Source organism: Cucurbita pepo, chromosome 4, assembly GCF_057944985.1.
Source record: "Cucurbita pepo subsp. pepo isolate OVF chromosome 4, ASM5794498v1, whole genome shotgun sequence".
NCBI classification, from domain to species: domain Eukaryota; kingdom Viridiplantae; phylum Streptophyta; class Magnoliopsida; order Cucurbitales; family Cucurbitaceae; genus Cucurbita; species Cucurbita pepo.
In genome coordinates, this window is record NC_141801.1 from 2,490,104 (window position 1) to 2,516,093 (window position 25,990).

Genomic DNA, 25,990 nt, shown 5'->3' on the forward strand with positions numbered 1-25,990 from the left:
AGGACAATATTTGCTAGTGGTGGGTCTGGGTCGTTACATCTTTTCTCCAATCCTCGATCAAACTTGCATTCTCCAGGCGCTATGAAATGGGGGTCTTTACTTTGCCTATCGTATGTATTGACTTGGGTTCGTGCAGAACCAAAGAGATATCAAAGTATAGTCGGTCGAGTGCCACACAAGAGCAAACATCAGCTCAAAGCGAACAATCTAGACTTCCCCCTTTCTCGCTCTTTTCGACCTTCGGCTAATTTGTTTTCTTTGACTACCATTTTGCCTTCAATGTTAACCGAGTTCCCGTATTCATAGTTACAAGTTTTCTTATACCAAACTCTCGTTAAATTAGTTTCAGAAGTTCGTAAACTAGTTCGAGTACTTATATAGTCATATAAGACCCATAAAATATTTTTTTGAACCCAATTCTAAAAATGTGCACATGGGTTTGCACCTCGTCCCGTTTATGTATGAGTTGTGTCGTGATACGTATTGTGTAACACCTCAAGCCCATTATATTACGTATGAGTTATAACTGAGTTTGACGGCCTATTATATATCGTCGTCAGCCTCACGAATTTAAAACGTGCCTATTAAGGAGAAATTTTCGGTATGAATTAATTATTATACGAAATATTGTAATATTTATCGTTATCGATACTTTATCAATATGTTGAAGAATGAACGTTTCGTTCATGCTGTAGAAGCATTGGAATCGACTTTAGAATTAAACAAAACTAAAGGTTAATAAACTTATATTAAATAATTATTGAGAAAGTTATCACGAGTTTTTTATCTTTCTTGCTCCAGCTCGATTCGAGAGGTATCTAGAGAATTCTTCCGATATACATATAGCTCAACTCAAGTGTCCGGCTCTTGAAGAATCTTTGTCAAATCTAGAATAATATTAATTCTATGTATTTTTTTAACCATTTGCTTGCATAATCTCGAGAACTTTTTATGTCAGGTGAGTTAAAGCATATTTTAGTTAAAAATTTATAACAAAAGTGACGGTCACGCACCGGGTAGAACATGGACCAAAACATGCTCGAAAAAGAAAACTCACTGACATCGAACAAATCCGGTGCGTCAAAATATGAAACGCTAAAAAGCATCGGAATCGAACAAAACGTCTGAACGTCTATCTCTCTCGATTTTTTAAGCATGACGAAAGCTAATGTTCGCATTTTATCGACTAAATTTATGTGTGAAAATCGAATGGAAGTGATTGTGAGGCGAAATATTTGACCAAATTCTACACATGAACAACGTAGGGTGTAAAATTAGAGTCCAAAAGCAAATCGAGTGATTTGACTTGTATTATATGGAGTACTTTGAAAAAGAAATTTGCTTTCGTAAATTACAATCAAAAGTAAATTCTCTATATCTCGGGATAGTCATCTAATGTAGATTACGTACGTTTGGTATCACTATATAAAACACGTTCCATTAGAGATGTTTATTTAACCTGTGGGGCTCCCGCCCCAAATAGGATGGAGAATCTTCGTTTAAACGGTTAATAAAGAAGTGAGTAGGAAGAGGTTTTTTCTAATTAGCTAAATAGGGTTGGGGACAGAGATTATATTCTTAAAAGTAATTGTAACGGCTCAGGCCCACCGTGTCACAACCTAACTATGAAGAGAGAAGGTTGTGACCCTCACGTTGCAACAAAAGAAGAGGGGACCCTCAAGTGGCACCCATCCGGCCACGCGAGGGCCTAGACGAGTGCCATGATGCGATCGAGGAGAACGGTGCATCATCTAACACACCACACGAAGTGGGCATTGAAGACAAGTTGAGACATAAACAAGATAGAGACATCAAATAGACATGAGGGGCAAAGATAGGCTTGTTGAAGGATTGGGTAGGGTATGGGCCTTAACCTCGAAAGTCGGATGTGTCGCAGACGATTGAACATGCACGCGCAGGAGGTGAAGATAAACCTCGCCTAAGGTCTGACGAAGCCACAAAGCCGGGGCGAAAAAATATATATGGGGCTTAATTCCCCTTAAGGCTGGTCGTGAGTGTGTCAGGATCACGACGCCGCACGGTAAAAAATGTAGGACCGTGACACACCGCTAGCAGATATTGTCCTCTTTGGGTTTTCCCTTTCGTGTTTTTCCTCAAAGTTTTTTAAACGGGTCTGCTAGGGAGAGGTTTCCACACCCTTATAAATGATGTTTCGTCTTATAACCGATGTGGGATTTCACAATCCACCCCCCCCCCCCCTTTAGGGCCCAACATCCCCGTGGGCACTCGTTGGTTTCTCCAATCGATGTGGGAACCTCACCAAATCGCCCAAAGAGGACAATATCGGCTAGCGGTAAACCTAGGCCATTACAAATGGTATCAGAGCCAGGCACCAAGCGATGTGTCAGCGAGGAGGTTGTTCCTTGAAGTGGGGTAGACATGAGGCGGTGTGTCAATAAGGACGCTGGATTTGGTGTGGGTCCCACATCGATTGGAGAAAGGAACGAGTGCCAATGAGGACGTTGGGCCCTAAAATAGTTGGGGAGGAGGTTGTTCCCTAAAGGGGGTAGACATAAGACGGTGTGCCAGTAAGGACGCTGGACCCCGAAGGTGAGTGGATTTGGTATGGGTCCCATATCGATTGTTGAAAGAAACAAGTGCCAACGAGAACGTTGGGCCGTAAAGGGGGATAGATTGTGAGATTCCAAATTAGTTCGGGAGGAGAACGAAACACCCTTTATAAAAGGGTGTGAAAACCTCTCCCTAACAAAAGCGTTTTAAAAACTTTGAGGGAAAGCCCGAAAGAAAAAGCCTAAAGAGAACAGTATCTGCTAGCCGTGGTTGTGGGCCGTAAGTTTTAACGGAAGGTAAAATTTAAAAATAAATAAATAGGTGATTGTAATAATAGGAAAGTTATTGTACCTCCAAATCAAATTAAAATGTATAATAGTTACAAATTACATTAAACGCTATCAAATTATAATTAATTAATATGATATTAAATTATTAAGTATTTTCTATTTGAGACAGCAAAATGACGACTTGAAATATATAATAATATTAAAATTAACCAATTAATAATAAAGTCAACTAATAATAATTAAAATTAATATTATGGTTATTTAATAATAATTTAATATAAGACTTGACTTTGGTAAATTAATGTTATGTCAATATTATTAACGAAGTAATTGAGTCCTTAATTTACATATATCATATACTTATTGTTTTTTATTCCATTTCATTGTTTTGTCAAATGCTACTCGGTAAAACATAAAATTTAGACCGAGGATTCGACCAACCTGAACTACCTAATCCATACAATAAATTTTGTGTTGGGTTAGATTTTTTTTTTCCGCATTGGGTTGGGTCAAATGTTTGAAAAGTCAAAGTTTGGGTCGGTTCACAGACTGACATGTTTTTTGTCAGGTTAACACGAAAATAAGATTACAACCCAACCCAACTCTACCCTAAAGAAATATTTGACGTTTGTAACTAATGTTAGTGATGTGTTGCGACTTGTGAATGTTTGATATTTGAATTTTATGAAATTTTAGTTATTGATGTAATCTACAGTGGATAAATGGAATTTTTCTAAATAATTAAATTAAAAAAAAAACCTAACAACCCAACTCAACCCAACTTGAAAATAGACGTTGGATTGGGTTAGATTGTGAACTCTAGTTGAGTTAATAAACTAATTATGGGTTAATTAAAATAGTATTAACATAAACATTCCTTTTGAATGGTTGACCGTTGACTTTTCCCCCAAATAAAACTTGGACAAACATATGGTTTAATGTAGATGCCAAGAAGTTCACATTTTTTAAATATATTACTTATAATAAAATATTGTATTATTTAATGTGACGCCCGAGGAATTATACCACATTCGAATGAGAGTAATTAATAAAAATTTTAAAAAATTAAAAATTACTATATATACCAACAATGTGTACTTTTGAACATACTGACAATGACCACTAGCAAATATTGTCCTTTTTGGGTTTTTCCTTTCGGGCTTCCTCTCAAGATTTTTAAAACGCGTCTGTTAGGGAGAAGTTTCCACACTCTTATAAAGAATGTTTTGTTTCCCGAACCAACCGATGTGGGATCTCACAGTCCACCTCTGTTTGGAGCCCAGCATTCTCGCTGGCACTCGTTTCCTTTTCCAATCGATGTGGAATCTTCCAATACACTCCCTTTTGGAGCCCAACGTCCGCTGTTGGCACTCGTTCCTCTCTTCAATCGATGTGAGATCTCATATACTATGATACCCGAGTAGAGGAGAAATACATGAATAAACCGAGACCACATCAGAATAAAAGCTATCTTGAGGGTATGATGACTAAAGAAGGACTTAAATGAAAGTTACTACTTATACCAACATGGTGCACCTTTTTTTCGATGACTCAATAATAGACACTTCATAGTTAAAACGTGATTTACCTAAGCAATTCTGTGTTGGTTTGTGTAAATAATTTTCACTCTCATATGGGACGTAATAAAATTTTATTCAATAAAAACCTAATATCAAGTCATAGATGGGACGTTTTATTTTTATAATTATCATTAATTATTGTTATGGTCATTATTATCACATTTGTTGAGTTACATCCAAATCCTGACATGCTTCATTTTTCTTTAACACGATAGAACACACCACAATCAAATAAACGACTATTTATATAAGTTCGCCTAAAAAAATACTCGTAATCCGTCTTCAACCTAGGTACCACAAAATTGACGACCTAAATTCTCTACTGCATATCTCAACATTTCTTAGACATCACGCTCTTCTGTCATCATTTCCTCATTTAGACGACCTAAAACACAAGGCTATATATCGGATAAACAACAAAAGTCGTACGTCAACTGGGACTTTGTGTCAGTGACATGACACTCTTAAAAACATATTTTGGTTCAAGTAGTAGTATCGTAGCTCGATGAAATTCTCCCATGATGTCTCAAAAGGTAACTTTAAGTTCGTGGACCAGTGACATAACCTATATGTTTTGTTTCTTTTTTACTACACGGCTCATCTTCTCCCTTTCTCCATTCCTTCAGTCTATATATGAGCCGTCAATAAAAACAACGGTACAAATTATAACATATTTTATGACAATATGAGTATAGCTCAACTAGTAAAACATCATTATTGAGAATTAAAAAGTTAAAGAATTAAAATAAAATAAAATATTTTAAAGCTGAAAGGATAATAATAAATAAATAAATAAATAAATAAATAAATAAAGTGTGAATAATTATTGAAAAAAAGGTGCTTTGAAAATTAAATATTAAATGCAACTAAAGGCGCAGCTGGGAAGTTTATTATTACTTGCATTTGAAAAAATAAATATTTTGAAAAAAAAAAATAATAAATAAAATAACTGACTTGTTCAATTCAAGCCACCCACATGACTGGAATTTTCAGCTCAAATTTCCGGTTCAATCCATCCGACCGGACCAACCCGGTTCGTCCCGACTTTGCTCTACCCAATAAGAATCCGACACGTCGCGATTTCGCACTGTAAAGCAATTACTCGTACAATTTTTTCCCTCTTTCTCTCTCCTCTTCTTCTTCTTCTCGCTCACCAAAAAGCAGGCTATAGCAGAGAGATTCTAGAGAGAGAAATAGAAACCCTTGATTTTTCAATGTCCAAACCCTTCATTTCATTGTCGCAGTACTCCGATTGACCTTCTCACAGCTCCCGGGGAAATCATAAGGGTAAGAGTTTCATTTTCCTTTCAGATTTGCTTCTGTAACTGCCGGCTTCCGCTTCCGGCCGCCGGAAATTCCGGCTGGAGTATTCCAGCTCCTTTTGTACTTGTTTTCCTTTCTTGTTTCTTTGATCTGATTTTTGCGGTTTGTTTTGTTAAGTCTGGCTTATTTGGTTTTAGTTTGTTTGTAGGATCTCCCGTTTAAGCTCCGAGAGTTGAGGATTTGAGGAGAGAGTTCATAAGATTTTAACTAGACTAATACAGAGATGTATGTGGTTCCTCCACCACAACGATCTGATCCGCTTTCTGGATCCTCTGGCGGTTCTACTGATTTACGAGTTTTCCAAGCTTGGAAAGGAAGCAATGTGAGTCGTGATTTCCATCTGTTTTTGTTTAGATTACTCGTTAATTTCTTGTTTTCAATTCGTTTTTGTGCTTTGTTTTAGCTTAATCGGTTCCTTGCTAGCGTCACCAATTTTTTTACACATTTAACATTACTTTTAGTTCTGGTTTCTTATGAATCATGTATATACTGTGAAGAACCTGCAATGGCGAAATTCTGAGGGATGTCTACCACTGAGCCTTTCTTACGCCCTTTTTTTACATTTAGAAGCTTTACAGAACCACACGAAGTTACTAATCGACTCGTTTTGTATATGATCAATACTAATACAATGAAGAAGATGAAGTTTAACTGCAAATACAAGAGGATTACAAATAAAAAATCTAGTGCAAAAAGAAAGACAGTTCATAAACAAATACCAGCTCTGGAAAGGCTGCTCAGTTGCATAAATTCCCCTTGTAGGCTTTTGTCCTTGCGAATGTAATATTGTTGGTGGTTGTATGTGTGTAAGAAGTCGGCCGAGTATCAACTCGTTTCTATAGGATCTTTGGATATGTGGTGAAGTTGTAGGATGGCTTAGATAGCGTCTTTACGACCGTTTTTTTCAATCTTGAAGATGTGGATGGTTTGATTTAAGTTGCAAGTTATGCCTGTTATGAAGCCCCATGGTCTGAATTTTCTAATTACATGTATTATTTACCCTATTCCATAACTTGCATTCATTGTTTTCACCACGAAGCGTGTATCATCCACGATAGTTTAGTGATCGTTCATTTAATATGGATATCCTTTCACATCTTCTTTGACAATTTAATCATCAGTGTGGGTTATAAAATAATAGGAATTGTTTTTATATACTGCTGAGTTGTTTAATACTCTGTTTCTGTTTATTCTTCTGCAGATTTTCTTCCTCCAAGGAAGGTTCATTTTCGGACCAGATGTTCGGTCATTGGCGCTGACAATATTTCTTATTGTTGCTCCTGTTTCCATTTTCTGTGCATTTGTTGCCAGGAAACTGATGGATGACTTTTCTGGGGATTGGGGAATATCAATATTGGTTGTTGCTGTTGTATTTACAGTCTTTGTGAGTGTTATCCTTCTAACTCCATATTTCTCCATAAAATTTCTTCAATCAATTTGGATCGTATCGTTTCCATGTGGGTTTTGGTTCGGAATGTTTTGTATGCAAGTTACATTTGCTAGCTTAAGTAACAATAAGTTGCGATGCCGTCCGTCTCCATCTTATGGATGATTTTACTCTCCGTGATGGCATATAATTGTTTTGATGCTTTTAAGTTCTCCAAGCTATCCTTTCAATCCTAACATTGCAGACAAGAAACAATATTGGTTGAAGGTGGTTTTCAAGCTTGAATTGAATGCCTAATAAGCTTGGTTAACTTGCCTGTGGCATTGTTATTACAGGATGACTATTTGTTGACTGTTGCTCTAGTGTTTGCATGTCCATCTGCTGAGTGAGGAGTCGGTAGTAAACTCGATTATATGAGCAACCTATAACTCTCCTACAAGTTTGGTCACTTAAATGTAACTTGAAGCTACTTTAGATTTGAAATCTGATGAATGTTAGAACTGCGTTCCATATATGATATTAGATGGATGCTTTTTTAGCTACTGAGATTCAGTGATTTATGAACGTGATGAGTGTTGGACAGTTCAACAAAGAATAGCAAGCATAATTATTTGTACTATTGTTGTTGTGCTCTGCTCTCAATGCATTGTTTCTTGATGTTTTGTGATTCTAATTATATGCTTTATTCTAGATTTTAGTCCTCCTGCTGCTTACCTCTGGAAGGGATCCCGGAATAATTCCACGGAATGCACACCCGCCCGAACCTGAACCCTATGAGGGTGGTGTTGATACGGGATCTGGACAAACTCCCCCATTACGATTGCCTCGTATAAAGGAAGTAGAAGTCAATGGAATCACTGTTAAGATCAAGTATTGTGACACTTGCATGCTTTATCGACCTCCTCGCTGCTCGCACTGTTCAATTTGCAATAACTGTGTGGAAAGATTTGATCATCATTGTCCTTGGGTCGGGCAGTGTATTGGTCTGGTAAGAGTTCTTTTCATTAAAACCTTGGATTCCTGTTCATCTTGTCAGTTTCTTGTTAAGCTCTCTATTTTAAAGCTTTTTATAGTCTTCTTCTCTAACATGGAGTTTTGTGGGTCTTCTATTTTTTTCTCTTTGAACTCTCTCTGCTTGTCGATGTGATTGCAGAGAAACTATCGATTCTTCTTCATGTTCGTTTTCTCAACGACTCTTCTTTGCATATACGTGTTTTCGTTCTGCTGGGTATACATCCGACGGATTATGTCAGCAGAGGAAACATCCATCTGGAAAGCGATGATCAAGACTCCTGCTTCCATTGTGCTGATTGTTTATACTTTCATCTCAATGTGGTTCGTTGGTGGCCTTTCTGCTTTCCATTTATATCTCATCAGTACAAATCAGGTAAGCATCCTCTGCAACTTCTAAACGAAACTTTCTAGAGATCGATCAAATGATAAAGAACGAGAATTCTTGGTTCAGTTCTCCACCTTAACGATAGAAAAAAGGATTGATCAAATTCTTCGCATTTTTTGACCCATTTGAGCTGGCTTAATTTGCAGACTACTTATGAGAATTTTAGATATCGTTATGATAGAAGAGCCAACCCATACAACAAAGGAGTGTTGGACAACTTCAAGGAAATCTTTTGCTCCAGCATTCCTGCCTCCAAGAACAACTTCAGAGCAACTGTGCCTAAAGAGCCTGTTTTACCTCCAACCCGACTCGGGACCAGTGGTTTTATGAGTCCAAATGTAGGCAAAGGGGTAGAGGACATTGAAATGGGCAGGAAAACAGTATGGGGAGACATGAATTCTGGTGCCAATCCATTTGATGGGCAACCTCAGATCAGCGAGCGGTCAAGCGTAAAAGAAGGCAAATTTGGTGAAGTATCTCCAGATATTAGAACTGCAGTTGACGAAGCTATTGAACGTGGTGGATTACATCCGAGACGATCGAGTTGGGGAAGGAAAAGCGGAAGCTGGGACATGTCGCCTGAAGTTGTTGCCTTGGCAGCAAGAGGTAGTGAAAATCATGCTGCAGGGAGCAGCAGCAGTGGCAACTTGATGGTTGACAATCGAGAAACACGCGATCATTGATAAACTTGTAAACAGATTTAGAGGTTATATGAAACAAAAAAAAGGATTGGAGAGAAACCAACTTTTAGAGTCCAATTTTATGGGTTTGAAATGGGATTTGTTGAGGTTTTTCAGGGTTTGTGATTCAGCTTCCACATTAAAGTTTATGTGCAAATGCAATATGCAAGGAAGGTGAGAAAGGGGGACTTGGATTTGGCAGATGTAAATGTTGATTTGGGTGTGTTCTAATTGTATGAGTGAGTTTTTTTTCTCCAATTCTGATTTTTCTACCTCATTTGTGGAATCAATTAGGCCCATTGTGTAATGCATTTGTGAAATTAGTGTGCTAAATTAGCAGCTTCTCTTCTTATTCATTTGTGTTTTTGAGTTCACGATTGCAGGTGGAGATTGAATCATCGAGTTCTCAAATAGACATTAGTGCCTTATACGGTGCCTTATCCATTGAGCTATGCTTAAATTGACAAGCCAACAACCATGGTTAGTTCTACTTAGCTGCCTTCCATTCTTGCTCCATATAAGAAACTTCTTCAACTTTAGGGGGAATATGTGAGACTGTAAAGGAAAGAGAATCCGACCCCGGCTTTGCGTGAAGCATGCGAATGGATGAGATTTGTCTTTGAAGCAAGTTCATTCAGTGCATAAATCGTTTGCGAGTGTAGTTGACTAGTAGTATCATTAGGCTAAATGCTCCGTATCCTTTGTGGTAGTCATTCTAATTCCTTTGCTGCTATTGCAACTATGACTCCCGCTCCGTAAACTATGCACGCTGCCTATTGGGTCTCGTCTCAAGCTGTGGTATGGACGGAGGTTCCTACCTCCGTCACAAATCCTTACAAAAAAAGGGTAGCTAGTGCCCTTAATTGAATGACTTGAAACACTTATTCGTAACAAGTACGATTGGATTGGTTGTAACTACACCTACTCTTAGTCTAATCTTGACCTTGGCTTTTTAGGGATTCCCTAAAACATGAGCATCTTGTATTTTGTACTCGAACCTTAGTTATTAATTGATGTTTTCAATAGGTGAGCTCGTACGAGGAAATCAAAGTCAACCCTTTAGACCTACAATATTGCAATGTGGAATGACCTATTGAGTATGTCAGCCCTCGTACATCCAAGGACATGTTTTTTTTGTCGTCTAATAATAGTTCAAAGGATAAAATACATGTTTATTATTTTAAAATGCATGTTTTTAAAAGTAAGGTTATATTAATTACTTACTAAATAAGTAAAGAAAATTTGTCAAATTTCTCTTCTAAAATTACTTTTAATTTTTTTAATAGAATATCTCATTTTAAAAAGCATTTTTAATTGGACACAAAATGAAAAGTTTAGGGCTCGGTCTTATTTTTTTAATTTAAAAATATTCTTAACCAAATTAAAATAAATAAATAAATACTTTTGTAAACCTATTTTTTTTTTCGTCAACTTTTATTTATATATATACACACTCCTAGGCCCTGTGGCCTAACTAAACTACCATGTGGCACATATGTGTGTCACAGTGTGGGCGAGCGTGTCGAGGCGAGTGTCTCGAGCGACTTCCTTTGAAATAGATTTTTCAAGGGCAATACCAGGCGGCACGGGTGTGCCGGTGTTGTGCCCCAGCCCGCGTGTTGGAGGTCTACATACACCCGCTATCTGGCACGGTATCCGTAAATGACACGACATGGACACGGGAGGGCCAATGCCTCGATAGAACCTGGATGGATGGATGTTCGGGAAGTCCCGATGAGATGAGCGACACGCGGGCCCATTTTCGATGGCATGACTGAACAAGTTGTGATGGCCGACGACACCTCGGGATGACGTTAAGACATATGGGCCATGTCGATGGAGATCGAGATGACAAGATGAGACGCGATGATGCATTGAGAGACCTTAACCTCGAGCAGAGACAACGTCGAGCCGAATGACTTGGCCTAGTGTAGAGGCAAATCGGTTGCCTCGCAGACAATTAAACATGCACGCGCAAGCCGTGTGTGTGGTCAAACAAACTTGGATTCCGCACAAGTGATGCTCGATTGGCAAAAAAAGATTTAAAATAGAATTAATTAGGAATCTAAAAGGATTAAAATATTTTAGAGGAGAAGATTATCCAAAGAGAATATAATTAATAAATTTAAAAAAAAAAAATAGAAAAGGAATATTCGCTAAGAAGATTCCCTTCTGTATGTTTCGTTTCACCTTCCTTCTCTCACCTTTCTCCTTAAATACCTCATTTCGCCATAACCATCCGCCATAGCCAATATCCGTTTAAGCTTTTTCCCAAGGCCTTGTGCCTCTAAACTCACCACTCATTTTCTCCTCCCGCCGCGGCCGTCCTTTCTCTCTTTTATATATCTATCTTGCATACAATGGCTCTCAAGGCCGTCCATGTCTCCGACGTTCCTCACATCGATCAGGTGCCGGACAATGCCTTACTGGCCATTTGCCCAAATCGAGTCTCCAAAGGTAGTTTCTTGTTTTTTTCTTGTTTCTATTGTGTTGGTGAATGTTGTTCTTGATCTAAATGGATTTTGATTCGGGAGGCTCTGTTTTGTAGGTGTGGAATTGGGAGGGAATGCGTTTAGAGCCTCGAAGTTCTTGGTTATAGGGCATAGAGGGAACGGTATGAATACGTTGCAGTCTTCAGATAGGAGAATGAGAGCCATTAAAGAGAATTCGATCCTATCGTTTAATGCCGCCTCTAAATTTCCCATCGATTTTGTTGAATTTGACGTTCAGGTTCGGTTCCGATCTTTATTTGAATCTTTTCTTTTCATCTATTCTCTCTGTTATTGATGTTTCTCAGAATTTCTTTATCCGTTCTTGTGTTGATTCTCTTACGTTGTCGTCGTTGTTTGATCGCCAAGTTTCTATCCGATGAGAATTTCTGTTAGTTGCCATGAATCTGTACGTTACGTGTTTGCCGCTAGGTTTTTGATCTTGTCTGTGCGCGGCGCGATTCCGCCGGGTCGGGGCCACGATTTGACGATTTTTAGTTTCCTTTTTGGGAATTTGTCGTGACATCAACCGATTTTAAAATCTTACTCTACGGACAAAGAACAATTTAATTTAACCTAATTCCTCTTCTCTCTCTCCATTCCCTTGATTTTTCTCATCCATGTTCTTCCATCGATGGATTCGATTCATGTTCATCTTTCCATATGCAAATTACGAAGGGATTCTGATTATCTGCCTGCTTTTTGTTTCTCCTTTTCCCCTTTTCATTCTCTTAATTTCAATGGACATAGAATTAAGGAGAGGTTGATTTAGCTTAAGGAATCAGGGAAGTGAAAACAAATTGTGGTGATTTTTGTAGGTTACAAAGGACAACTGCCCGGTCATATTCCACGACGATTTTATTCTCTCTATAAACAACGTAAGCTCATCTTTATCCTTGTTCTGTACAGATTTGTTCTTATGGTGTTCTTGTGTTCTTTAGTTTTTTTTGTTTAGATCAGTATGTTTGATTCTGATCTGGGATTTCAGGGCACTGTTTTTGAGAAAAGAATCACAGAGTTATCCCTCCCGGAATTCCTGTATTACGGTCCCCAAAATGATTCCCAGGAGGGAAATTGCTTGCTTAGAAAAACTCATGATGGGAAGATTGTCAATTGGAATGTTGAAACAGACGATAAGCTTTGCACTCTGGAAGAAGCTTTTCAGAAAGTGGAATCTTCTTTAGGCTTTAATATTGAGTTGAAATTTGACGACCACATTGTTTATGATCATAGTTATCTTACTGGTGTTCTTCAGGCAATCTTACAGGTGGGAATGGGAATCTCTAAAAGATTGTTCTTGTCTCTCTCTGTTATTGCTTCAGCCATTGTTTTCATGGAAACTTAGCTCTGGTTTTGTTGTTGTTCTATGACAGGTGGTCTTTGAGAATGCTAAGGAGAGGCCCATCATCTTCTCTACCTTCCTGCCCGATGCAGCATTGCTCGTCCGAAAGTTGCAGGCGACATACCCTGTGAGTTCTTTTAGGATGAACTGATCTAGCAATTTCTTGCATTTTCTTCTCGAACCCAAAATAAATTATTCACACACAATGTGCTTCCAACATATGTGGTTTGGTTTCAATTTGCTCCCAACATCTTAGAACAAATTAAGAAGATTGAGTTGAACTGTAAAGAGAATTGTGAAACGTTCAAATCAAAACTGAAATCAACCACATATTTAGCTTGATCACACATCTGTTGCTATGTGATGAAGGTTTTCTTCTTGACAAATGGGGGAAGCGAGCTGTATCATGATGTGAGGAGAAATTCTTTGGAGGAAGCTTTGAAACTTTGCTTGGAAGGTGGATTACAGGGGATAGTATCAGAAGTTAGAGGAATTTTTAGAAATCCAGGGACTGTTAAGAAGATCAGAGAGTCAGAACTCTCCCTCTTAACCTACGGAAAACTGAAGTAAGCTTCTGCCATTAATGCTCATGAATTGGTTGAAAGTTTCTGAAATGTTTTGAGTTAATGTGCCATTTGTGTTCTTGAATACGGTAGTTTATAATATGTTTTATGCTTTGAACAACCCTTTTGGATGATCAATGTGCCATTAGTGTTCATCATGAGTTGGTTGAAGTTTTTGAAATGTTTGGATAGATTGAACAACCCTTTTGAATGATCAATGTGCCATTGGAGCTCATGAATTGGTTGAAGTTTCTGAAATGTTTTGTTGGTTTGATCAACCCTTTTGGATGATCAATGTGCGCCATTAGAACTCATGAATTGGTTGAAATTTCTGAAATGTTTGTATAGATTGAACAACAACCCTTTTGGATGATGATCAATGTGCGCCATTAGAGCTCATTAATTGGTTTGAACAAGCCTTTTGGGTTAATGTGCTCATATCATGAATTGATTGTTGAAAATGCAGCAATGTGGCAGAAGCAGTTTACATGCAGCATTTGATGGGAATAGAGGGAGTGATAGTTGATCTTGTGCAAGAAATGACAGAGTCGTTGGCGGATCTTATAACGCCGACGAAGGCGATCGGGACGGGAGAAGAAGGGAAGGAGGAAGGAAGTGAGGGAAATGAAGGAAAGGTCAAAGTTGAAGGGGACATAAAGCCTCAGTTCTCGGAGAGGGAGCTTTCATTTCTTTTGAAGCTCATCCCAGAACTCATAGAGCTCTAACATTACATTACATTACACAACCAAGAAGAAGCAGCTTTTTTCTTACTGTTGTATATAATTTTTGAAGTCAACTTCCAAAAAATTTTAAATTTTGACACTGTCTTCTTACTCTCTCTCTCTCCCCCTCCTGTGTGTCTTATCTTTGCCCGGCCATCAGGCGGGCAGTGCTTATCTTATGTGACAACACTACAGAGCGACTTCTAGGTGGGCTGTTGTGTGACAAGACTACAGAAAAAAGCGGTGCTTGTATAACATGCTATGGTCTCAATGCCCTTACGAGGTAGTGATAAGTTTCACCCACTCTAAGCCTAACATGCTATGGTCTCAATGCCCTTACGAGGTAGTGATAAGTTTCACCCGCTCTAAGCCTAACCTGTGTGCGTTTAGGAAGATTGGCTACGATCTGGGTGGGTCTACTTTTTAGTTGAAGTGAAATTGGACGTGTAGTACTTCTTTACACATGACCCATATATGCGCACATAGACCCAGTAGTGCGTATTCCTACTCCTAGAGCCTTACCCTTCGTCCAACGTGCACGCATGATGCTGAAAGCCATGAAAGGAAAGGTGCACGCGTAGTGTACATAATATCATAGTGTATGCATATGTACTAATCGTAACAGGGAAGTATTTCGGTGCACATGACATACAAAATGCATAAAGTTCTCATAGCTTTAAATCATGACATACTCTTCTAATGCAACTCATACTTCCATTCTTTACATTACATTCTTTTCATAACTTAGAGCCCCTGTAAGATATACATATGTAATACTTCATATTTTTCACGATTAACATACATGGCTTACCAATGTCTCAAAGACATATAGGTCTTTACCATTATTGTTGTGTAAATACGGGGGTGTATGATCGGTCACTAAAATCATGTCTACACCAGCCAGGGCTAAAATGTCCCAAAATGTACTATAGAAGGATGTGACTAGTCGTCAATTCTTCTTACTCGAGTTAGTATAACTTGTATCATAACGTAAGTCATCACACAATACAGAACACGTCAAACAATCATAAAACATGATACAGGGGTCACAGAGCACACGTCATTAATACAACATACAAGTCCTCCCCAAAATATTTTTAGATTCATTTAACCTAGACTCTTTCATGTATGGCTTTAAATATAGTTTGTCTTGTAATGGTATTTTATACATCATATTAATTATCATTGTTCTTTCTTGAGCAAGCCCATAGTTTTGGCCCATCTACACTGTTCAGCACATAGATTTATTTATTTTTAATGATTTTTTATTTAAAATTTGGTTAAATTAATAAAAATACCAAAGTATTTTAAATTAACCTAAAATAAAATAAAGTTAAAAATTTAAATATCAAAATACCATTTTAAAGTTTATCTTAAAAAAAATAGAACCATTCTAAAATAAATAAATAAATAAATGTTTTATAAATTATTATTTTATTTTTATTAAAAAACAAAAATTTAAATAAATATCGAGAAAATGGGATTTTAGATGATAATACTCGGGATTTTTTTAATTCAAGAATAAAATAGACATTTTATATGTGTGTACCACATATACATACACACATACATGCGTATGTATGTATGTACCACACATACATACACACACGCATACACACACACATACACATATACATGCATACGTACGTACATATGTACCACACACATACACACATACATGCATACGTACGTATGTATGTACCACACATACATACACATATACATACACACATACATGCATACGTACGTACGTATGTACCACACATACATACACACATGCATACACATACATACACACATACATGCATACGTACATACATACATATGTACCACACATATATATACACACATACATGCATACGTACGTATGTATGTACCACACATACGTACACATATATATACACACATACATGCATACGTACGTATGTACCACACATACTACACACATACATGCATACATACATACATACTTACGTACGTATGTACCACACATACATACATACATGCATACACACACGTACATACGTACGAATAGAACTAAACAATTATGAGTGTTCAATTAATGGAATATTTTTGTAATTAATAAATAATTTCTATAAATGTTGATAAATCCAAATAATAAATAATTAACTATTTATTTAAAAGAGAAAAAACTTTGAGATTAAGAAATGTGTTTTAAGATAGTAATCTAAAAAGGGTTTGTGAATGATATGAACAAATCAACATTTGAGTGTTCATTAAGTAACTTATAATCCTAAACCATTTATCATTATTATTACTAATACCATTTACTTATAATTTCCTTCCTTTTCCGGGCTTCCCAAATATTTACGTTCACATTCCTTTTCCACGAATCCCGAGAAGAAATGTTGTCGTTGTCGGGATCTGTTTAACAATTAATTTCTAAGTAGGTAACGACGTAAATGGAGAAAAAATATTATAGTATGGTTTATTAGACAATATTAAGCGATCGAAAAGTACGTATTCGTTAACTACGTTAAGAAATATGCTATGTTGAGCTGATAAAACTAGGGGTGTCTGTAGGTTGGGTTAGGTCCGGTTGAGAAGTCTTTTAAACTCAACCGAATTGTTCTAGTTGAAAATATTTAGGGTCTAAACAAGATTACATGTTATTTTCTTTTCTCTTCTTAGTTCAACTATTGTAGGGTCGAGAACGAACCATCGATCTTTGAGACAGTAATTCGTACCTCACCTAATGAACTGAGTACGATAGTCAACATCTAATATACGATAATCAAATCTTGATAGCCAAGGGTCGAGATCAAACCATCGATTTTTGAGACGATAATTCATACCTTACCTAATGAGCTAAGGACGATCGTCAATATCTAATATGTGATAATCAAATCTCGATAGCCAAGGGTTGAGATCAAACCATTGAACTTTGAGACGATAATTCATACCTTACCTAGATCGTCAGCATCTAATATACGATAATCAAATCTCGATAGCCAACATCCAATGAACCGTAAAGAAATCTATAACTTTGGAGACTTGTCGATCTTGTATACACGTCGTACCTGATAAGAATAAAATTAGCGGACGGGAATCTGTAAATAGCGAAATTGGTTCGATTTTTGAAGGTTATTTTTTCATATCATAGACACCTTTGCTTAATATGAGTAGGTTAAGAAACAAATATATTCTATGGAAAAACAATGGGATGAGACTAAATGTTCTTATATTTTGTTCAATTTTAGATTCTTAATTTTTTATTTTTTATTATAAAAAAGAACATGAAAAGAAAGGAAAATTATTCTCATTCTCCATTTTCATTAAATAAATTACACCTAAATAAAATTATTATTATTATTTTTTTAACACTCAAAAGATATTACTATTTTACTATATAAAGTTAAATATTTGAATTCACATTAAACATTTTTAAACCGACTTAACTTTATTTAGTTGATTGGCTTCAAAGTTAAATGGTTACTTTGAGGAGTTTATTAAAAAGAAAAAGGTAAAATCTCAATTGAGTTCTTTTTTTTACTTTTTTTTTTTTAGAATTATATTTTTCGGCTTTAAATTTTTAAAATAATTATTCTTTTGACTTTCGTCTTTTTTAAATTTTTAAAATCCCAATTTGTTCTTGCGTCGCCTACGGCCAAGCGACGTATGATCGAGCCTCTAGCCTCGGTTTTAAAAGAAGGTTTTAGAAAACGAGGGTAGAGAGAGATTTTCGAAAGAGACATTATATAAGCAAGCAAGAGAGAGATAACAACGGTTTAGCATATATAACCTTGGGTAGGGAGGAGCGATAGACGAACAGTGCACGATCAATTCGAACATAGCTGAGTGGATAAGACACCAATAATTAAATTCGAGCATAGCTGAGTGGATAAGACACCAATAATTAACATTTAATATATAGTTTAAATATGAGCAAAGTAAAAATGCTTAGGAAACCGAAAGAGTATATTTGTAGTTTAAATTATAATTATGGATCCAAAAATACTTCATGAAATTTCAACTGCTTACCGATATATATATATATATTGCATTACTCTATTTGAAGTTTAGTAATGATTCTGGTTCAGTCCAATTTGATCATCTTTCGTTATAAACATTCTTCTTTCATTGGAGATGACAAATACAACAAATTTCAACTAAAATCAAAGCTCTTCTTAATTCGTCGTTGTCTCGTAAAAGTCCAGTGTATGAGTCGATCAAAATTTTAGCAACAATAGTTGACGTCGTCTACACAGAAGAAAAAACTTTCTTAAAAGATATGCATATCACATTTGAAGGATAACCTCATGAAAAAGAAAAATCGAAACCAAGATAGAGGATGGTTCATATAGAGTCATCACCCATGACGAAGGCAGGAAGCTATACCTCCTCGACCTCCTACTCAACAAGGTCGACTAGAGGAATAGAGAATGCAAAACTTAAAAGAAGAATAAGTTGAATAGTCCAAATCAAGCCCCTCCATTGAAGACCCAAATGGAGGAACAACTTGTCAAGGATTGTTGGAGTCCTACATTGGCTAATTAAAAGGAAGAGTCGGTATATAAGCAAGGAATATTATCTTCATTAGTCAAATTGTGAATCTCGACAATGAAGTACTATTACCGTAAACTTTATACCATTCTTATCCTTCTTTCTGTTTTCACTTATTAACCTGCCAATTTTGAAAAGAAAAATTAATAATTTAACCTTCCAAAATTTAAAGATAAAAATGTAGAATACTTAAATATTTTTATTATATGGGTAAGAAATAAAATAAAATAAAATTAAAAATTAAAAATAAATAAATAAAAAATAAAACCTAGCTTAGGGTAGCGTGTTGGTAACAATTTAGAAAGAGGCCTTTTTGCCTTTTAGGGGTCACGCGGTTGTGAAAGCAACAACGCCGTCATAGACAACAAAGGAATTCCGTTTCGAAAAAAGTCAAAAAAAAAAAAAAAAAAAAAAAAAAAAAAAAACAGTTTCTGATTCCGAATTCTAGTCGGACTAGGATTTTTCCAATTTCTTACGTTCCATAAAACGCAACACAAGGAAAGATCCTTGTCTTTCTCACACCACACCACTCCCTCTCTCTCTATCTCAACCCTTCATCTCTTTCTCTCTCTTGTTCTTATTCTCTCTCCTGCAGTCCAGATTATTATAAAAACCAGAGCAAACCAATCCCACATGGGTTCTTCTTTCTTTTGCATTTATATTTCAGAGTTTCTTTGAAATCTAATCTTCATCATCAGAGAACAGAGGGTTTGTTGTGCAATACTTACTCTAATTTTTTTGCAATGGAGAAGACCTCAAACTTTGTCATTAATGGAGGGATGATGAGATTACCTGTTGGGTATCGATTTTGCCCCACAGATGAGGAGCTGGTCGAGCACTACTTGAAGAGGAAGGCGTTTGATTTGCCTCTCCCTGCTTCTGTCATTCCTGACTTTGATGTCTTCCTCACAGATCCATCGGCCTTTCCTGGTAACACAACTATAACAATTCAAATTCAAATTCAAATTCAGCTCATTCCTGGGTTTTAATTTCTTAATTTCTATGAATTGATTGGATTCCGTGTTGTTCTTGATGTTCTTGTTGTTGGGTTTTAGGGGATTTTAAGGAAAAAAGATTCTTTTTTAGCAAACAGAGGAGTTTGTTGAGGAGAAATACTGGGTGTGGGATATGGAAGTCCACTGGTAAACAGAAGTTGATTGTTAACCAGGGAATTAACAAGGTGGTTGGGCTGAGGAAATCTCTGGTTTTTTATGAGTCAAAAGTGTCTGAAGGAACAGCAACGACTCGGTGGGTCATGCATGAATATCGACTGCCACGCTCTGGCTCTGTCTCTGCAACAACAACTCCCAACTCAACACAGGTAACAGACAAGTTTGACCATGGACGTACTCGTGCCAAATTACAACACTGCCCTTCTTTCCATCAAAAGAACTGATTCATTTCATACTTTGTTTTGTTTTGTTTTGTTCCTAAAATGCAGCTGGAAATGGAGGATTGGGCTGTGTATTCTTTGTTTCAGAAGAGAAGAAGGCCTAAAAAGAAAGAGGGAAGGAAAGTGGCGCAGGGAAGTGTAATGGGTTTGTTGAGGGTGGAGGAGAATGGTGGGGAATTTTCTCAGCCTTGTTCTTCGTGTTCAAGTGGAGTCACTCAAGTCTCTTCAAATGGTACGGAAAGTACAGATCAGGAAGAGAGCAGTAGTGACTTAGGCTTAGGTTTAGGCTTTTCTTCTTCATATTATGAAGCTCACGTGAGAGGGGTGTGAATTGTGAGAGCTTCCCCACTCTCTAATGGCTGAAAAAAAGTTGAATTTGTTTCGTTTTTGGGTTACTTTGGGCTCTGTTTAAGCAACGAGATTGAGTCAAAAAGAGAAGAAAAAATGGCAAATTTAACTACTACTACTACACTACTCTACTCTTCCACAGAAGAAGAAAAAAGAAAGAAAGATGTCTTTTTAATTTCCACCTTTTCAATGCGATTTGAGTTTCAACTTTTTGTGTGCCATGCTTCTGTAATCCAATCCTACCGAGTAATCATGGGGCTGAAGGGAGGAGGAAAGTGGGGAGCTTTTAAATTTTTTTGGGTACTTGAGGTGTTTCCATATAAAAAACTAGAAGCTAAATCCAAACTATAGAGAAAATGAGACAATGTGCAATTCATATATGATTGAGGATCGTTGGGAGTGAGTCTTATATTGGCTAATTTATGGAATAATCATGAGTTTATAGGTAAGAAATACTCTAGGTTTTTTAGAGATGCTCAAAGTAAAGCCACTAGAGTTTTACTCAAAGTAGACAATATCATATCACTATAGAGATCCGTGATTCTTAACGTAAAATAATAACAAAAACAAACTTAGCATCCATTACAGCAAGCAAAGTGTTTTTTTTTTTTTTTTTTTTTTTTTTTTTTTTGGTATTCAATCCAATTGAACCGGCTAGAGGGAACCTTCAAGTGGGGCTGTTCTTAATGGCATCCATTGACAAATGAACTCGATGCCCCATGACTAAATTTAATGTCTTCTCAAATCCTCGAATCTCCAAGACTTTGTTGTTATTATAGATTTTTATTGATTGTTTAAAGAGAGAGATTCCCTCGTCTTCTTCAATGGCCGTAGTAGTTTAAATTATTAGATATAGGTTGGATGTGTTTTCTCCTAAAGAATGGCGCCTGTCTTAATGAGATGGCTGAGTACTCTTTTAAAATAAAAGTATAATGTTTTTTATTGGGAGGGAGGGAAGAACTTCCAAGCTTGGGGCAGCACAACGCATCCCCACGGTGAGCTACGAGTATGAGATTCCTTTTGTCTACTAGTAGAAGACCAGAGAAAACACAAATATCCAGAAACTAAAAAAATGAAAGAATAAAAAAGAAATTTCCTTATGCCCTTTCGAATTTTGTTGTGCTTCAATATTTCAAGAAATTGAATGTTTTTTACGGCAAAGACAAGCAAAAACGACGTCAGATTCCCTAAGCAGCAGAACAGTAAAGTGGAAGTCTAAAGAGAAATAGTTGAATGGGTAAGCAAAAGTTGGTTTCTTGCAGCAGAGGTTTTAGAATCTTTGAAGAGATGATAATCTTATTAAAACGATGATAAAATTCTGCACGCCACAACATTGAAGAAGACAGATGAAGATGTAAAGAAATAAAACCTGTAAGTTCTGGTGCGCAAGCTCCTGAAGTGGACCTGTCATGTCAATTTCAGAAGAATTCATTAGCAAGTACGCGAGGCTCTGGTATTTTCCATGTGAATGCATATCTATTTAAAGCAGCAAGTAATGGCATTTCCCACAACTTTCAAGGCAATAATCTTGAACAAGATGAAAGAGAGAATTCAAATTAGTAAATGGTTCATAGGGAAAAGAAGATCTAACCCCATCAACCAATATTCAATTAATAATTGGTTTGTCAATGTTGCAGCTGATACACTACGCAATCCTTGGAAGTGATCAACAGTAAATCTCCCAAGCTTGTCTCGACTCTCAAACAGAGAGTTTTGCTTCAATTTGGGTTACTTTTTTTCATAAAGAGTACGTCTGAAATCTCATGCAGCAGGAGCACCAGCAAGAGCAGCTGACACAAGAAACTTGGCGAATCCGCACGTCTTCAGGATAACTTTGTTCTAGTTTGAAGCATTAATAGAGTCCCTGAAGCGAACCAAGGAAAACTAAATGCACAAAAGATAACTTTAAAATAAATAACGCGGTAATCTCACATATATGACTGAGCAATAGGCTTAAAATCATATGCATATTTTGCAAGCAGACTTTCCAATCTTGATGTGAGATCCTCACATCCGTTGAGGAGGAAAACGAAACATTTTTTATGTCTCTCCCTAAATAGACACGTTTTAAAAACTTTGAGAAGAAGCCTAGAAAGGACAATATCTGCTAACAGCGGGCTTGTGTTGTTACACTTCATCTTCCAAAACCAAAAATAACTCCTGAACTCAAAATTCCAAAAGAATTCCCCTTAGCTCCGCATTATTTTGATTTTTACTTCTAGTAAATGCATAGATAGATGGGAAAACACTATAAAGGAGTCCTCTCCACCAAAGAACCCTGCAAAGCTGATAGGAATCGCGGATCTCCACAATGGTAATGATATTGTCCACTTTGAGTTTAAGCTCTCGTGGCTTTACTTTGGGCTTCTCCAAAAGGCCTCATACTAATGGAGATGTATTCCTTATAAACCCATGATCATTTCCTAAATTAGCCAATTTGGGACTCCCTCCCAACAATCCTCAAGAGAAACCTCATCCTGGAAGAGTCACCTCTTTTAAATATCAGCCTCACCTCCAGCTCTTTGTATATAGTTTATATTAATCCACAGGCTTTTTAGAGTTTCCATACTGAATTAGGCCACGAACCACCTGAGGGGATGACAGTCGATAGCCTCCATTACTTCTAATGATTTTATGTTGAGGTGTAGCTTCCAATGAAACTATTTCGTTACCAATTCCAAGACCCACCAAGAGAACATGAAGTGTCCAGCCTTCCATAGAAGGACCTTCAAAAGGAAATTCCCCCCACAATCTTCTCAATTATGTTAGCCACATCAACAGGGCTTTAAAGGCTGAAATAGTGAAATGTAACAAGTGGGAAGATAGAATGCACCAATTGCGAAAGCGAAAGTGTCTCCTTTCAGGATTCAAACTTTCTTCCCCTTTCGTAATTCATTTGGCACTCTTTCTGCCCTCTGCTCTTAAAACAGTACATGTCGGCCTTTCACAATAGAAAAACAAGTAGTTCAGAAGCCATGACGTAGAAGTAATAAAAAAGAGAAACAGCAATGTAGTAAAAGGAAAGGGTTGCTACTATTGTCAAATGCAGCATCATCACGCAATTACACCAAGTGAATTGCGAACACTATTATCAATGACCTCGCAATTGTGGAGCAAAAGAATAAAACAGAGAGATACCTCAAATTGCAAACATATTGAGTTGTTTCAATCAAACGCTCAGGAATGCTACGAAGAATAGAAACTATTTTCCATAGCTAATTTTTATGCATCAAACAAATTGATTCAAGGCACAATGTGCGAAGAACAGTTTGTCATATGTCTTATATGTTTCAACGGCACAAATAAAACTTTTCAAAGCACTATATACTACAAATATAAGGATAATGAACTCCCAAGAGATAGTTAATACTTAACAGCAAACCAACTTACAAGAGAAGACATGGATGGAGAAAGGAAATTCCCCTTTTATTTCATGGAACAAGAATCAGGTTTTACTTGATGCATTTCCATTTCACATGTGCCTTGTGTTAGTATATTCATATTAAAGATCAAAGATGTAGAACAAATCTAAAACTGTTCACCTGTCTATAAAAACATTGCATGAAGGTCATTGTAGCTTTGATAATCATTTCCAAGTTCGTGACAACCAAAAACAATCATATTGATAATAAGAAGAAAAATATTAGATTTAGAAATTATATCATGCACAATGCCTTGTGAACCTTGCTGAATTCTATTTAACAAGATGCAGGAGAATAAGCTTTTGAGGAAAGAGTCACACACAGCCAATAATGCTCTGCACGGTAGAATTGCTAATCAAATGAAACAAAACCTTAAGCTTATATGAAGAATCAGTTGATTGATAAATTGTTAAGAGTACCATCTTACAAACTTTTCTCAACCAACCAATTAAATGGAATTGTTCAATAACACAGCATGAGGAAACAACACTTACCGTAGATAAGCAGCTCTAAGTTTGTCTCTAGAATGATTGCATAAATTGATTGTTTGACGACAATCTAGACTGTTCATCTAGAGATTTTATGGTCAACAATAATCCTTACAGTAATTTCCCTTATAACAATCTGTGAGATCACCTTGATTGCAATTTGCAGCATGACGTCTCGTGCTCACAAATTTTTCATTAAAACTATTGGTGACCTGTCTGGTGTGTCGAGTAGAGCAAATGCAATTGATAAGCATCTGCTGCGGTATTAAAGAAACTCAATGTTGATATCCTTATCCATGTCATGAAGGGCCCAAGCTATGTCTGGTTTATATCCTTTCTTATCCATCTGCATCGTCAATGCACCAATCTTCCTCAAAATCTTCTTCATCCGGGTATGTGATTTATCAGTCGCTGAGAATACATGAGTCTGATGTTTGATTTCAACCCAACTATAGGCTGGGACCTTACTAATCCCTCGGTCCCTCGTCATCTTCTTGACCTTTGAAACATTGTCCCACTGACCAGCTACAGCATAAATATTAGACAGGTTGATATAACGACCAGCATCTCGAAACTCTTACATATTAAAAAGCTGATTTGCTGCTTGCTTAGTCAACTTATGATTCTTATGACTTCTGCATGAGTTAAACCACATAATCTCATCAGACTCAAATGGCATTTGGGCCATCAACTTCTCAGCTTCATCAAATCCTTTATTTTGACACAATACATCAACCATCGATGCATAGTGTTCCCTCTTTAGAGTGACTTCATAAATTTGAGTCATGGAATTGAAGTGCCAAAGAGCTTCTTCAACAAAACCACAGTGACTGAATCATCTGCTGAAATGATATTTTGAGCATAAGCTGAGATTAAAGCACTACACGAGACAGAATTAGATTGCTTCTTCCATCAACCCCTCATTTGAATAATCTGTCATTAAGGCACTGAAGGTCACTGTGTCTTAAATTATCATTTGCTTGGAGAGCTGGCAAGCTAAATAAAAGCAACAGGTTTTGCAATAAGCATCAACCAACGAGTTGCAAACCATGAGGATGTTAGGAATCACAACTCTCCATAATGGTATGATATTGTCCACTTTAAGCATAAACTCTCATGGATTTGCTTTGGGCTTCCCCCAAAAGATCTCGTATCAATGGAGACTGGAGACGTATTCCTTACTTATAAACTCATGATCATCCACTTAATTATTCAATGTGGGACTCACTCCCAACAATCCTCAACAGAGGTTGTACTCATATCCGAGTTTAATGACACGGGCATGGATTTGAATAATAAAATTCTTAGTTTCCAATTCACCACAACCTGATAACAAAGTCACTAATCTCATAATCTGGTTCGTTCCCTCCCCTTCTCATATCAGCATAAAGCCTACATGCTTCTTTAGATTGGTTAGATTGCAAACACCCACAAATCAGAATTGTCCATGACACTGCCCTACGTTCCACCATGCCATCAAACAACTCTCTAGCTTAAGATAAGTTGCC

General features: G+C 36.8%; 3 protein-coding genes, 1 long non-coding RNA gene and 1 pseudogene across 6 annotated transcripts; 3 read left to right on the plus strand and 2 right to left on the minus strand.

The window, feature by feature from the left end:
* Positions 1-5,527: 5,527 nt before the first annotated feature.
* LOC111793315 (putative protein S-acyltransferase 7) lies at positions 5,528-9,543 on the plus strand. Of its 2 annotated transcripts, none has more exons than XM_023675152.2 (6): positions 5,528-5,689; positions 5,863-6,047; positions 6,927-7,109; positions 7,804-8,100; positions 8,266-8,499; positions 8,658-9,543. In XM_023675152.2, the coding sequence occupies exons 2-6, from the start codon at positions 5,949-5,951 to the stop codon at positions 9,192-9,194; spliced, it is 1,350 nt and encodes a 449-aa protein (XP_023530920.2). In that variant the 5' UTR covers positions 5,528-5,689; positions 5,863-5,948; the 3' UTR covers positions 9,195-9,543. The 2 variants fall into 2 exon arrangements, with proteins under 2 accessions (XP_023530920.2, XP_023530919.2); XM_023675151.2 differs by having other exon boundaries at positions 5,874-6,047.
* Positions 9,544-11,420: 1,877 nt separating this feature from the next.
* LOC111793316 (glycerophosphodiester phosphodiesterase GDPD1, chloroplastic) lies at positions 11,421-14,407 on the plus strand. Its single transcript, XM_023675153.2, has 7 exons — positions 11,421-11,648; positions 11,740-11,921; positions 12,499-12,558; positions 12,669-12,947; positions 13,054-13,149; positions 13,392-13,588; positions 14,052-14,407. Exons 1-7 carry the CDS (start codon positions 11,552-11,554, stop codon positions 14,308-14,310), a joined length of 1,170 nt encoding a protein of 389 aa, XP_023530921.2. The 5' UTR covers positions 11,421-11,551; the 3' UTR covers positions 14,311-14,407.
* A 4,006-nt stretch (positions 14,408-18,413) lies between these two features.
* Positions 18,414-19,762, minus strand: LOC147792778 (uncharacterized). The gene is made up of 3 exons (XR_015420776.1): positions 19,624-19,762; positions 18,904-18,952; positions 18,414-18,817 (listed from the first exon to the last, which is right to left on the minus strand). It is a non-coding gene; the product is annotated as an uncharacterized LOC147792778 (long non-coding RNA).
* LOC111793486 (NAC domain-containing protein 83-like) lies at positions 19,335-20,619 on the plus strand. Its single transcript, XM_023675390.2, has 3 exons — positions 19,335-19,761; positions 19,887-20,152; positions 20,273-20,619. The coding sequence occupies exons 1-3, from the start codon at positions 19,575-19,577 to the stop codon at positions 20,552-20,554; spliced, it is 735 nt and encodes a 244-aa protein (XP_023531158.2). The 5' UTR covers positions 19,335-19,574; the 3' UTR covers positions 20,555-20,619.
* A 280-nt stretch (positions 20,620-20,899) lies between these two features.
* On the minus strand, positions 20,900-25,317 carry LOC147792779 (putative pentatricopeptide repeat-containing protein At2g01510 pseudogene; annotated as a pseudogene). The gene is made up of 2 exons (XR_015420773.1): positions 22,164-25,317; positions 20,900-21,976 (listed from the first exon to the last, which is right to left on the minus strand). The product of XR_015420773.1 is annotated as a putative pentatricopeptide repeat-containing protein At2g01510 pseudogene (transcript).
* Positions 25,318-25,990: the final 673 nt, after the last annotated feature.